We start from the raw sequence: 13672 nt of genomic DNA on the forward strand, positions 1-13672 counted from the left end.
TTGAATCAAATATCAGAAACAAATTACTGAATAATTAGCTTGTGAAAACTGCCACACAGTATAATGCATCAAATTACTTATAGAAAGATTGTGTAACAAATAATTCAGTTCACTTGCCCAATGTGTGCATTCGTTGAATGTAAAGAGAAATTGCCTACAGATAATTCAGTGCAAAACTCGCCTACTATATGAAATTAAACCAGTGAAAGGTCCTTTCAGGTTCCTAACTACCTTCTTACACACATATGCAATATAAAAGAAAGGTTAAAGTCTATTATTTCATTGCACATGGACAAAGACAAACGTTCTCATGCAAACTGCAAATCTTTAATGAACAGATAAACATTTCAGAAGTTGTGAAATCAGTTTTAAGCAATACATCAAAATTAGAGTACAATAGAACCTAAATCTTTAAAGCTGTGGATGACTGCTGAGATAAAAATTTGTTAATTGATCTGAAATCACCTGCATGTTTACATAATTGCAGTTATTGTCAGATGGGTTCTACAGATAATGAAACAAAATATTTCCAAAATTATGCTGATAGACACCAAATAGAGGAAATCACTATTTAACTGCATCTCATTCTTTTCACTTTCTTTGGTCTATTGACAAAGTATTGCAAGGCACCAGTTTCAAACTCTTCACAAGCATCGTGAATAAGAATTGAAGCAAATTTACACAATCTGTTTTATATTACATTCCCTTTTCCATTACACAGTAAAAAAATGTAACATGGTCAGTTGGGTAGATGCAGTTAACAACTTGTGTCTAACCAAAAACAGTCCAATAATGAATCCATTAAGTTTTTAGTTTATTGTTATTTGGCATTCTGACGTGGACATTACGCCTCTTCGTCCGCGAAGCCAAGCCAAAGAAGAACTACTCTCCAAACTAAAATAAATCATTAATATATCCATTGTGATAATATTTAATTTGAATAATTTTGCACAAGTGCAATAGTTACAATTAAACTTTCCCCATTGGTAAATAGTAAATATTTTCAATTGTATTTAAGTCGTGCCAGTGCAATTTATTCTTCATAAATATTTAAAATTACCATGTTAAAAATGTCACTTTATTAAAAAGCTAACATACATTATACTTTCTTTTATAGAATTACTAAAAATTTGTGTCTATGGAAAAATACCATGAAAAGATTTAGTCATATTGAGAACACCCATAAGATACAGTAACTTAGAAATATGGAAACCACATGGATACAAATCAGACATGATAGTATTTAAAGGCTGATGCAACTTAACTAAGTCCAGCCATCTAAAATCTAGAAAGCTCCAAAAACCAGCAAATTTCCTGGTGCTGGTACAGCGGAGGGAGAGAGACGGCAGCACGACGCGGTCGAGGTGGGGAAGGGAGAGACGGCAGCGCAATGCGGGCGGGGGAGGGAGAGACGCCAGCGGGACGCGGGCGGGGAGGGAGAGACGGCAGCGGGACGCGGGCGGGGAGGGAGAGACGGCAGCGGGACGCGGGCGGGGAGGGAGAGACGGCAGCGGGACGCGGGCGGGGAGGGAGAGACGCCAGCGGGACGCGGGCGGGGAGGGAGAGACGCCAGCGGGACGCGGGCGGGGAGGGAGAGACGCCAGCGGGACGCGGGCGGGAGAGACGGCAGCGCGACGTGCGCAGGGAGGGAGAGACGGCAGCACCACTCGGGTGGGCAAGGGGAGAAGAGGCGCAACGCCACTCGGGTGGGCGAGAGACGGCAGCGCGATTCGGTCGGAGGGTGGGGGGGAAGAGACGGCAGTGCGACTCTGGCGGGCAAGGGGGGGAAAGTGACGGCAGCGCGACTCGGGCGGGGGAGAGAGATGTCAGAGCGACTGGAAGGGGTCTTAAAGCTGAGGCAGCTGGCTTTTATTCTGAAACCCTGAAAAATCCGAATTCGGAACACACTGTCCCCCAAGGGTTCCAGATAAATGATTATGTACCTGTACTGAAAAAGGGCTTTGGCAAAAAAGGCAAAATACAACAATTTTAACATTTTGCAAAACTTTACAAACTCCTGCACAAGAATCCTCAAATTGTGGGAAAGGTACCAAGTGTTGTTTTCAACAGGGGAAAGAACTTGGTTATTAGTTTTCAAAGAATGCCCAACTGGGCCATACACAGTACAAAGTTGATCTCATAAGGCACTGGCTAAATAACATATTGAATGTTAGTCATTACTATATTTATTATAGAGGGACTGATACAAATTGCTAAACCCCCCCCTCACCCACATTGAAAGTTTGTCTACTTTGCCAGACAAAATGTAAGAATTTAGCAAAATTAACTGCTAGATTTTGACAAGACCAAACACCTCGTTAAATTTTGTCACTACCTTATCATTCTTTGCTTTTGCAAGTCAATGGGCCTCATTTATCTGAAAATGGGATTGTACCTGCACTTAGTCCCACTGAATATGTACAGTGCATAACTAAAATTAAATTATAACCCCTTGACTAAATGAATATTTTTCTTTATAAAGTTATGATTTATTGTGTGCAAATATAATTTGACATATTTATCAATTTAACAATTTCATAAACTATGTATTGACTTTTTAAAATTGCATTCTTAAATTAAAAAATGTTCAAGGAGTCCTCTCTCAGCCTCTTGCAAAAGTGGTAATTTACTCCCGGTAAAATTGTATTGTACTTGGGTCTAATATGTAGAACTATGTCATTTTTTGAAATTGAAAAAGGGTAGTATATATTCACATTGCCAGAGAAGGAAAAACCTACCACATTATTTAGAGATTTACATTCTCATGGAAGCTGGGGAGAGGGTGTCAGAGTGGATGGGAAAAATTAAAGGGCAAAACCGTGCGAAAGCAATAATATTTACAGTTAGTGGGCAGATACTGACAAAAAATTCTGTTATACTTGCAAACATGTAGCACAAAAAGGGGCCATTTGTCAAATTGTGCTGCATTGCATCTTTGAAAGAGCTCATTAATTGACAGCTGTTCAATTTGTTATCTTGAATATTGAATACCACTCACCCTTGTGCTTCTTTCTATATTACTAGGAACTATATTTATACACAGCGAGCAAAAGGACATTGCCTTTCAACAGTAGAGAAAATATTTCTAGACTAAAAAGTTTGTTCATGGAAAGACTGCTTTCAGACAAACAAATCACAAAGCAAGAAAATGTAGAAAAAGAATTAGTGACTTTCTGACAAAGTCTTTTGGTTTGGTTTAAACAATTTCCAAAATGTGCACTCAGATTCTACTTCATTTACTCCTTTATACACTTGTCAAAGATTTTTCCTGTTGACTTTGTGAAATATAGAATACACTACAAGGACAGCTAGCTGTTCAGCCATGACATCTGCTGATCAGGATGCCAATTTAAATTACAAATCTGCCTGCACATGGCCAACATCCCTCAATTCCCTGTCTGTTCATTCAAATACCTCAAATAATGCTGTCATATCTACTTTCCCCAAGAGCATGTCCCAGATGCCTACCACCACAGGTACCATTCAAAGTTCCTGAGAAAACAAAGTTTGTCTCACCTCTGTTATTTTAATCCAGGAAGCATCCTGGTGTACCTCTTTTGGATCCTTTCCAAAGCCTCCACATGTAATACAGCAACCAGACCTGAGCATGTGGCCTAACCAAAGCCTTATACTGCTGCAAAAAGACCGGCTTCTTTACCACCCCATTTACTTTGTTGCCACATTCAGGGAGTTGTGGAATGACATCAAACTCTTCAAAATAATACCAATTTTTGGGCTTTGTAAATGGACCAACATAAGATCGCATAACATTTCTGCATCACTGGTTAGTTTCATCTGCAGTTAACCAACCTCAGAGAGATGTCAGCACACAGGAGGCGAAAGATTATTTCAGAGAAATTATACCCACATTGAGCAGTTGCAGTTATGTTTACAATGGAGGAGCTTGAATTATTCTTAGACCAGAGAAGGTTAGGACACATATGTAACAATACCCTTTTGTCTATAGTTAAGGAAAAATCAGCTCAACTTTGATTGCTTAATTGTGCCAGCTTCTACCTTATGTGGAAGATAGATCCACATGTCCACACTTGTCACCCCCTTTCTAGATGCTTTCTATTGTATAGTATATCTTGAATGCACTTCTGCTTGATTTTCAATACCTTTGCCAACACACATTCTGCAAAATACTTTGTCTAACCTACATGAGTTTTTTTAAAAAATGTATGCATCACGTCACCTTTTAATTTACATGTCTAGAGATCTCCTAACCTAACATTTGAATACATCAGTATACTAGTGAAGATCACTCCAAGATGTGATACCCGAAACCCTACAGAATAATTCAGATGTGATATGACCACAAACTTACAATGATAAAACATTCACTTTATATTTCAGACTATCGTTAGAAAAGTTAAATATTCCACAAAATTATTTTTCTTTATAACCTACTGCTACGATTTACTCATTCATGAATCCCCAAATCATTTTGAAATACTTTTCAGGATCTATCCAATTCTGAGACTATCCAAATTCCCTTTGGGGAAGGAGTGGGAATTTAAAATACATAAGCCACCTGTTCTTCGTAATTTTCTGCCTTGTAACCGGAATGTATTCAATTTACTACTTACAAACCTATCATCAATCTTGGATACAAGGCTCTATTTTGTATCATCTGTCATTAATTTATATTTCCAATAGTCATGTTTTCAGTCATTTGTTCCTAATATGAGAAATCTAATACAAGTATGGTGTTCAAAATTATGAAGCACATTGATGGTGGTGGAAGCAGTTTCTGCAGAATGCAGTAATGAGAGGAGTGAAAAGTCTGCAGATGCTGAGATTGTAGTAAAAAACACAGAAATGATGGAGGAACAGCAGGTCTTGCAGTGCTCACAGGAGGTTAAGATACATAACCGACCTTTCAGGCCTGAACCCTTCCTCAAGGTAGGAGTAAAAAGCAGACAGGCGCATATATTAAAAGGCTGAATGGGAAGAATGGCAGGGGGAGGGAGTACAGCCCAACAGAAAAAAGGTGGATATGATGAGGACAGAGAGAAAAGGTGCAAATTGGTGGGGGGGCCTTTTTATCGAAACATTGGTAATACATCTTTACCTCCTATAGATGCTGCAAAGACTGCTGAATTTCTCCACCATTTCTCTGTTTTTAGTAATGAGCGGGCACACATTTTAAGTATGTGACAAAGGAACAAGTTTTATTTAAAAAAAAACATATGGTAATACAAGGAACACCTACCTGAAAGGGAATGTGCTTTCATTGCTGTATCATTTTCAAATATCAATGAGAAACATGGCCTATTTGCAAAGTAAAGGCTGGGAAGTTGGACTGACTTTTCAGAAGTCATGCAAACACAACTGGAAAACATCTCCCTTTATGATGCAAGACCACATTTCAAAATATTCTTTAAAATATCTTTCTAGTTACTCCAGTATTAAAATATTATTAAAAATATCATTTTCTTGCATAAGTATTAGACTTCTCATTAGATGTATATCTCTGTTTTCTAAAACTATTGCGTTTCCCTTCAAAGGGAGCACCACTGGTGTTTTCCATGACCTGAAACTGTTGCATATCATCACTCCTATTGACAAAACAAGGTTCCTCATGCAGTGTATTTTCATTCATATGGTGTCTTTCATTTTCCACTCTTATCTGCAAGTTTTCATGCCCACCAAAACCTATATGCATTTCAGATCTCCGTACAATTCTGTTTTTAATAAGTGGTTTGTTATTGCCCTTTGTGACTGTTTCACCAGTCCTGTCAATATTGCTATCATGCAAGCAGCTGGTATTTCTTGATGACCATGGATTACCTTGTTTATTTTTCCTGCTCACTTGCCTTTCTCCCTTCTTATGGATGTATGGACTACATCGAAGTACATTCCTTTCTGAAGGACCATTTTTAACATGGTAGCTCATCTCTCTTGATGTCTGTTTATAAGAATGCGCAGGTTTGGTGCTTGGCATTTTATAATTATTCATTAAATCCTTATTCTTGGAGGAGACTGCAGTAGACTGCTCTACAATATCAACTTTTGATTCACCAATGCTTTGAGAAGCCAAACCACTTTTAAAATTTCCCTCTGAGCATGCACAATCAATTTCTGAATTACTTGCATGCTCTTCTGCAATATTTTGTGGCCCATTATTCTTTGTATCTAAACTGGAAAGCCCTGCAGCAGAAATCAAGTTTGCCTTCTCTGGCTTCATTTCTTTTTTAAGAATGGAATGTTGCTTTGCACATTCTTCACAAGGACTCTGAACTGACTGCTGCTTAACATCAGAGGAACACGAGTTTCTGATGGCATCAACAGATTTGGAAATTAGTGGGAGTTCTCTGCACAAAGCAGAATGAACCATAGAAAACGTACCCTCTCCAGCACGGTTGTATTGTAGCTGTTGTCTATCTAGGTTTTCTACTATGGGACTCTTAGCATTGTCAGATATTTCTGCATATTGTCCTGGTACACCAATCTTCTGGTCTACTGGACGTACACGGGTCCCATCATTTATTTGTAATGGATATACATGTCCTGGTACAGTCATATCCATTGGATGAGAATTTAATGGACGCGCAAGTACATTCTGGGTAATTGAACTCTTGGGTGGAGGTGCTTCCCTCCCAGAATTTACGCCAATCTTCTGGTCTACTGGACGTACACAGGTCCCATCATTTATTTGTAATGGATATACATGTCCTGGTACAGTCATATCCATTGGATGAGAATTTAATGGACGCGCAAGTACATTCTGGGTAATTGAACTCTTGGGTGGAGGTGCTTCCCTCCCAGAATTTACGCCAATCTTCTGGTCTACTGGACGTACACAGGTCCCATCATTTATTTGTAATGGATATACATGTCCTGGTACAGTCATATCCATTGGATGAGAATTTAATGGACGCGCAAGTACATTCTGGGTAATTGAACTCTTGGGTGGAGGTGCTTCCCTCCCAGAATTTACGCCAATCTTCTGGTCTACTGGACGTACACAGGTCCCATCATTTATTTGTAATGGATATACATGTCCTGGTACAGTCATATCCATTGGATGAGAATTTAATGGACGCGCAAGTACATTCTGGGTAATTGAACTCTTGGGTGGAGGTGCTTCCCTCCCAGAATTTACGCCAATCTTCTGGTCTACTGGACGTACACAGGTCCCATCATTTATTTGTAATGGATATACATGTCCTGGTACAGTCATATCCATTGGATGAGAATTTAATGGACGCGCAAGTACATTCTGGGTAATTGAACTCTTGGGTGGAGGTGCTTCCCTCCCAGAATTTACGCCAATCTTCTGGTCTACTGGACGTACACAGGTCCCATCATTTATTTGTAATGGATATACATGTCCTGGTACAGTCATATCCATTGGATGAGAATTTAATGGACGCGCAAGTACATTCTGGGTAATTGAACTCTTGGGTGGAGGTGCTTCCCTCCCAGAATTTACGCCAATCTTCTGGTCTACTGGACGTACACAGGTCCCATCATTTATTTGTAATGGATATACATGTCCTGGTACAGTCATATCCATTGGATGAGAATTTAATGGACGCGCAAGTACATTCTGGGTAATTGAACTCTTGGGTGGAGGTGCTTCCCACCCAGAATGTGGTTGTGGTGTTCCATCTGATGCCAAGTGAGGAAGTCTACTTGGGGAAAGAGAATTAAAATTTTGTGGAGGCTGTACAGGGTTTGGTGATACAGGGACAGATTTGTTCTTGTGAGACAAATGTTTGGCAGCTGCTTGGGCTGATAAGGGGAGATTGTCTTCATCACCGACATCTGACTGATTAGTAGTATTAATTCTTGGAGGGTGTGGTGTGTGCAGTGGGGCTCCATCAATATCATTCTGTACATTCCCAGCCATTGTCTGGAACTGAGGATTTGCGTAAAATATGGGAGGACAACCAGGGTACATTCCACAATGTTTCCAATAAGCTTGGTTCAGTGGATACAGATAGGAATATGGTGGCCACCATTGAAAACTGTACGCCTAAAAAAAGAGAAAATGTTTGATAAGAAAAGTATGATCACTAATAGAACAAATTATTGACTTCTCATGCAGCAATTCCCAGATAACAAGCTGCGATCATGAAAGTTTCATCATGCAAGAGACACGAGTTAACCAAAGTATTCCCTTGTTCCCCATGGCTCACAAGGAAGTTATCCAAGGTTCTCCAACTCATTACTATCCAATTAAATTTACCAGTAAATATCTGGGTACAGATGACAATAGCAGATTTGAAGCTCCATGTAGCTTCCCTGCATTTGATTCCTCATAGGAATTCCAATGGGGTACCAACACAGCAGAGCGGAATACCGATGAAAGTGTAATGGACGGGTGTGGTTTAAGAAAGAAAAATGTCTTCTCACATTTATAAGACTGGGTTTCAAGTGATCTCCCACAAAAAAATAATTAACACCGAGCTTGCTTATTAAAGAAATGGACCTTAAAAGTAGTAATGACAGTAGTTCATTTTATTAAAAAAAATTAGTCTGCAGAGGACTAGAATATGTAATGAAATGTAGTACAACTGCAGCTTTAAAGAAACTAAATATGCAGAAATTAAAGTTACTCCGCAAAACAGGAGGAGAAAACATGGCTCCTCCTGCTAATAATCATTTATTGCTGTGAATAACAGTAAAGTCACAATAAATTGGCTTACCTGAACACCAAGGTTGTAGAAAAAGCGTAGAATGCTTTTATCTGTTGAAGAATGAAAAGAAAAATACTCTTAACCATATAACCATTTATGGAGTGGAAACAGGCCCGAGTCTGCACGGGTTCACTGATTTTGTGCGCCCTCTTCAGGCATTGGTCCTGGTAGATCTTCATCAAAGTTCAATCATCATGTTATAAAGTGCAATATTACACAAAATTCACTTCATTCAGACATAAAACAGAGATACATTAGCAGAAAGTTAAATGAAGTGATTGTCATTGAAGTGGAACAGTGAATTTATTTGAATTGTGCATATTTTATTAAATTATTGTTTAAAATTCTGTTGGAAAAAGGAAGTTAGATTTTTAAACATCTACATAATTGGCTTTGAAGCATTTAAGGCAGAGAAGGATGCAAAATTTACAAGTCGATAAATTAAAGTAGATATTGAGAGCAATATTGTTGGAGGGAAAGACCTATCAGGGCAAAGTCACTGTGATCGGATGCAAAAAATAACAATTGTGGTATTGGGACACTTCCCTAATATTGACAGACCCCTCCTCTCTGCAAGAGGGATGCACGGCACAGATTGTGCCAGGTGTGTCCAAGAAGGCAACAAGAGGAGAGGCCATACTGGATCTAGTTCTGGATAATGACTTTGGTCAGATGACAGACCTCTCAGTTAGGGAGCATCTTGGTGACAAAAATGACAACTCCTTGACCTTTAGCATTACTATGGACAATGATAGGAGGAGACATCATAAAGTGTTTAATTGGGAAAGGGCTAATTATGATGGGATTTGGAAGGAACATGACAGAGTAAATTGGGAACTGATCTTCTCAGGGAAAAGCACAGAGGTAATGAGGAGAATGTTTAGGGTCCACTTGTGTAGGGATCAGGAGAGGTTTGTCCCATTGAGACAGGGAAAAGATGAACATGGTTGACAAAGAGGTGAGACAGCTAGTTAAGAGGAAGAAGAAGGAAACATACACAAGGTTTAGGAAGCAAAAGGGAGGAAAGGCTCATGAGAATTGTATTGTAGCAAGAACTTCAGAAGGACTAAGGAGAGCTAGAAGGTGGGGGGGGGGGGAAAGGTGCACAAGAAGGTCTTAGCAGTAGATTTATTTTTTATTTCAAAATTTCTCCACACTTGTAAGTAGTCAGGGATTAATATAATAAAGCAAATTACAAAAAAACAAACTAGAAACTATATCTATGATGGTATATAACCTGCAAGTAGAATTAAGGAAATCCCCAAGGCATTCTATGCATCTGTGATGAACAGGACACAGAGTTGAAGATAGGTCTGCTTAAGGTTAAAGAAGGGAAAATGTACCTGGAGGAAGAGGACGTAGGGATGTCCTAAATTAATACTTTGCTTCAGTGTTCACCAGAGAGAGGGACCTTAGTCAATGTGAGGTCAATACAGAACAAGTGTACAAGCTGCAGCATGTTAAGGTTAAGCAAGAGGAAGTGCTCAATCTTCTCAAAAGCATTAGGTATGCAAAATCCTGAGGACCAAGTGAGATATACTCCAGGAAGCGAGAGATTGTTGGGCTTTTGCAATGATCTTTGCATCCTCCCTGGCCACAGGGGAGCTACTGGAGGATTGGAAAATGGTGAATGTAGTCCCCTTGGTTTTAAAAATAATAGATTCATGGGAACTATAGACCAGGGAGTTTTATATCAGTGGTGTGCAAACTATTGGAGAGGATTCTAAGAGTCAGGATTTACGAGCATTTAGACAAGCATTGTTTTCTCAGGGACAGTCAACATGGCTTTGTGAGGGGCAGATCGTGCTTCATGAGGTTCATTGAGCTTTCTGAGAAAGTCACAAAGAAATTGATGAAGGTAGAGCAGTAGATATGGTGTATATAGATTTTAGTCAGATATTTGACTAGGTTCCCTATGGTGGACTCATTCAGATGACTCATTCAGACAGTCATGAGACATTGGGCGTTGGCTGTGTAGATTCAGAAACTATTTGCCAGCAGAAAACAGAGGATAGTAGTAGATGGTACACATTTTCATGGAGGTTAGTGACCAAGAGAGTTCCACAGGGATGTGTTCTATATGATTTTACTTCCCCCAAAGGAGTGGAGGATAGGTCAGTAAATTTTGCAGAAGGTTGAAGATGATGTAGATAGTTCAGAAGATTGTCATATGATAACTAATAGGATATAGATTGCTTGCAGAGTTGGAGTAGAAGTGGCAGATGGAGTTCAATCTGGTTAACTTTGGAAGGTCGAACTTGAAGATGGACTGCATGGTTAATGGGAGGATTCTTAACAGTGTGGAAAAACTGAGAGACCTTGGGATTCAAATCCACAGATCTCTCAAGGCTGCCATACAGGTTGATAGGGTAATTAAAAAGGTTAATAGTATGCTGGCCTTCAAGATTAAGTTCAAGAGCCGTGAGGTAACATTGCAGCTCCATAAAACTCTGGTTAGACCACACTTGGAATATCGTGTTCCGTTCTGGTTGCCTTATTAAAGGAAAGATGTGGAAGCACAATGTTTTACCAGGATAATGTCTAGATTGGAGAATGTCTTATGAAGAAAGGTTAACAGCTCTCCTCTTTAGAGTGAAGGAGGAAAGGCAACATACTAGAGGACTACAAGATTATGAGAGGCATAGATAGGGTAGACAGCCAGCATCTTTTTTCCAGGCATGTACCAGAGTACATGTATTTAAAGTCAGGGGAAGAAAGTTTAGTGGAGACATCAGGGATAAGTTAGGGATTTTTTTTATTTTTTAAAAACATAAGAGTAATGGGTGCCTAGAAAGTATTGTCAAGGGTGATGGTGGAGGCTGGTACAATAGGGACATTTAAAAGACTCTGACTTGAACATGGATGCAAGAAAAATAGAGTGATGGGTGTGAGGTAAGGAAGGCTTAGATCGTTGAGAAGAATTATATAGGTTGGCACAATATCATGAGCTCGAGGGCCTGTTCTGTGTTTTAATGTTCTATTATTATATATAGTTTATTCTTGCTTTTACTTGTACTATGTTCCAGAGAACATAGACTATTTCAACTAAATCTCACTTTCATCCTTCAAATCAATTAACTGACCCTTCACTGGACCACCTCTATGTCTGCAAACAAGAACTACATCCCAATATGTATTTGGCCAAGCTCTGAATAACTGCAGCAAGACTTGTTTTCCCAATCACATGCAATTATAAAGACACTTCCAGTCAGTCACCAACTCACCAGATGCAAATTGCTGAAATTTAATTCATTTTTACTTTCAATTACAAGATATTGTTGTTTGAAACTTTCACTTATTAGATGAGACATACTTGAAAATAATTCACAATAATATTGAAAAGTTTGTATTCTAAATCATAGTATTTACCATCTGGAAGATCTGCTCCACTTTTGTCATACGAATACAAAGGTGCACTAGTGGGGAACTCCCCCCTTTCATTCAGTGGAAATCCTGGATATAACACATCATAAATGCTTGGAATAAAAGGTGCCAGCAGTGGGGGGAAATTAGCTCCAGGGAAAGGCGCATAAGGCGGCTTGATCCAGACTGAGGTCATTGGAGCATCTGATACAGTCGCAGATGATGGAGATGTCGATGAAATCTGTGATGAATTCTCTGTCAAACAACAGAAGCAACTTTTCTTTTTGTTTTTAATTAATTGAATTAAATTTAATTCACTTCATGATTTATTTTACAATCGCAGGGCTTTAAAAACATTAACAATACTGCAGCACCAAACTTTTAAAAATCTCTAGTTGTAGTAATTTTTTAGCAAAACCTGACAATTGAACTGCTATTCTTCTCTAAATAGTCCTTTGGCTAAAAAACTACATTTATAAGATGACTTATTTATCTCAATAAATTTTAAACACATTAAAATATTTTGATATTTGCAATACAATGCAATTAAACACTCAAGCTCATATCTAAAATTAGACAGATTCTTTATGTGCAATATTATTATGCACTGTACATAATGTATATTATAATAATAAGACTAGAAGATTACATTTCCAAGGTTAGATTTTTAAAAATCCTCCATTGCTCTGTTAGCAGAAAATCACTTCATTCACACATGTGAAATGCATCAACATATCTCTATCCGTATTTAACATATTACCGACTGTCTGACTTGACAAATAAATTGGAATCACAGGTGAAGTCACTGACGACCCTGAGGAAGAAGAATGTGGCATTTGCAGATCCAATTCAAGGACCGGATCGATCTGTTCAGTTCCAATTTGAGAGGTCTTCTCCAGAGGGTTCTTCAGGAGAAATTTTTAAAAATAAAAATGTTTTAAACAGTAACATTTATGCAATTTTATTGTCAAAATATACTGCCAATATCCACTTAGCAAATCTTTGTTTTAACAAGTCCACTCTCCTTTTCTCTTCGTGTAATGTGTGTCGGTCAACACTAATGGCAACTCTGCCTTATGGCAGACCAAAACAAATTTGTGATAATATTACATTGTAGCTAGCTGCAACAAACTATGGCTCTGCAAAGCTGATAGTTCAGGAAAGGTTATAGCTGCATGCAGGTTAGCTTGGAAAGAACACACCATTCCCAGAAAAAAACAACACAAACCGCAGCTGAGTGTTGTTAACACTGAGCTTTATTGGGCTCACAACCCCGCTTTTATTAAAAAGTTGAGGAGTGTGGTGAAAACCCTCTCAGTACGGATTGGTGAATTTGTGATCCGCTTTCCTGGATAGGCCAGTTAAGCTCTTTTGGTTGTGGCCAATTGGAGGGCAGCGCTGCGGGCCTCATGCAGCCTGATGTATCATCACGTTTGTCCTTGATTTTGTGAGGCCCCGTGGTGGAGCTGTGAAGGGCCACCACATGTTCTTTACTCTAAAATATGGCAATAGAAGAATCTTGAAACATCTTAAATGACTGCAATATGGGTGAAGTATAAGGCAGGAACTTACCACTGAGTCATGAAGGTTCTTCAACTAAACGACTTTTGACTTAAGTACTCATTCTGTAATCAACATCGTTAGGGCACTTAACTCTC

General features: G+C 38.9%; 1 protein-coding gene across 4 annotated transcripts in view; it reads right to left on the reverse strand.

Annotated features, from left to right (window-relative positions):
* Positions 1-305: 305 nt before the first annotated feature.
* otud4 (OTU deubiquitinase 4) overlaps positions 306-13672 on the reverse strand; it is a 95449-nt gene continuing 82082 nt past the window's right edge. For all 4 annotated transcript variants that reach the window (XM_069926320.1, XM_069926318.1, XM_069926321.1 and 1 more), the window contains 4 exons: positions 12775-12919; positions 12021-12269; positions 8661-8701; positions 306-7987 (listed from right to left, as the gene is read on the reverse strand). In XM_069926320.1, coding sequence (XP_069782421.1) covers positions 5435-7987; positions 8661-8701; positions 12021-12269; positions 12775-12919 — 2988 coding nt within the window. In that variant the 3' untranslated portion in view covers positions 306-5434. The remainder of the gene's footprint in view (positions 7988-8660; positions 8702-12020; positions 12270-12774; positions 12920-13672) is intronic.

This window comes from Narcine bancroftii, chromosome 3 (assembly GCF_036971445.1).
Source record: "Narcine bancroftii isolate sNarBan1 chromosome 3, sNarBan1.hap1, whole genome shotgun sequence".
Taxonomy (NCBI): domain Eukaryota; kingdom Metazoa; phylum Chordata; class Chondrichthyes; order Torpediniformes; family Narcinidae; genus Narcine; species Narcine bancroftii.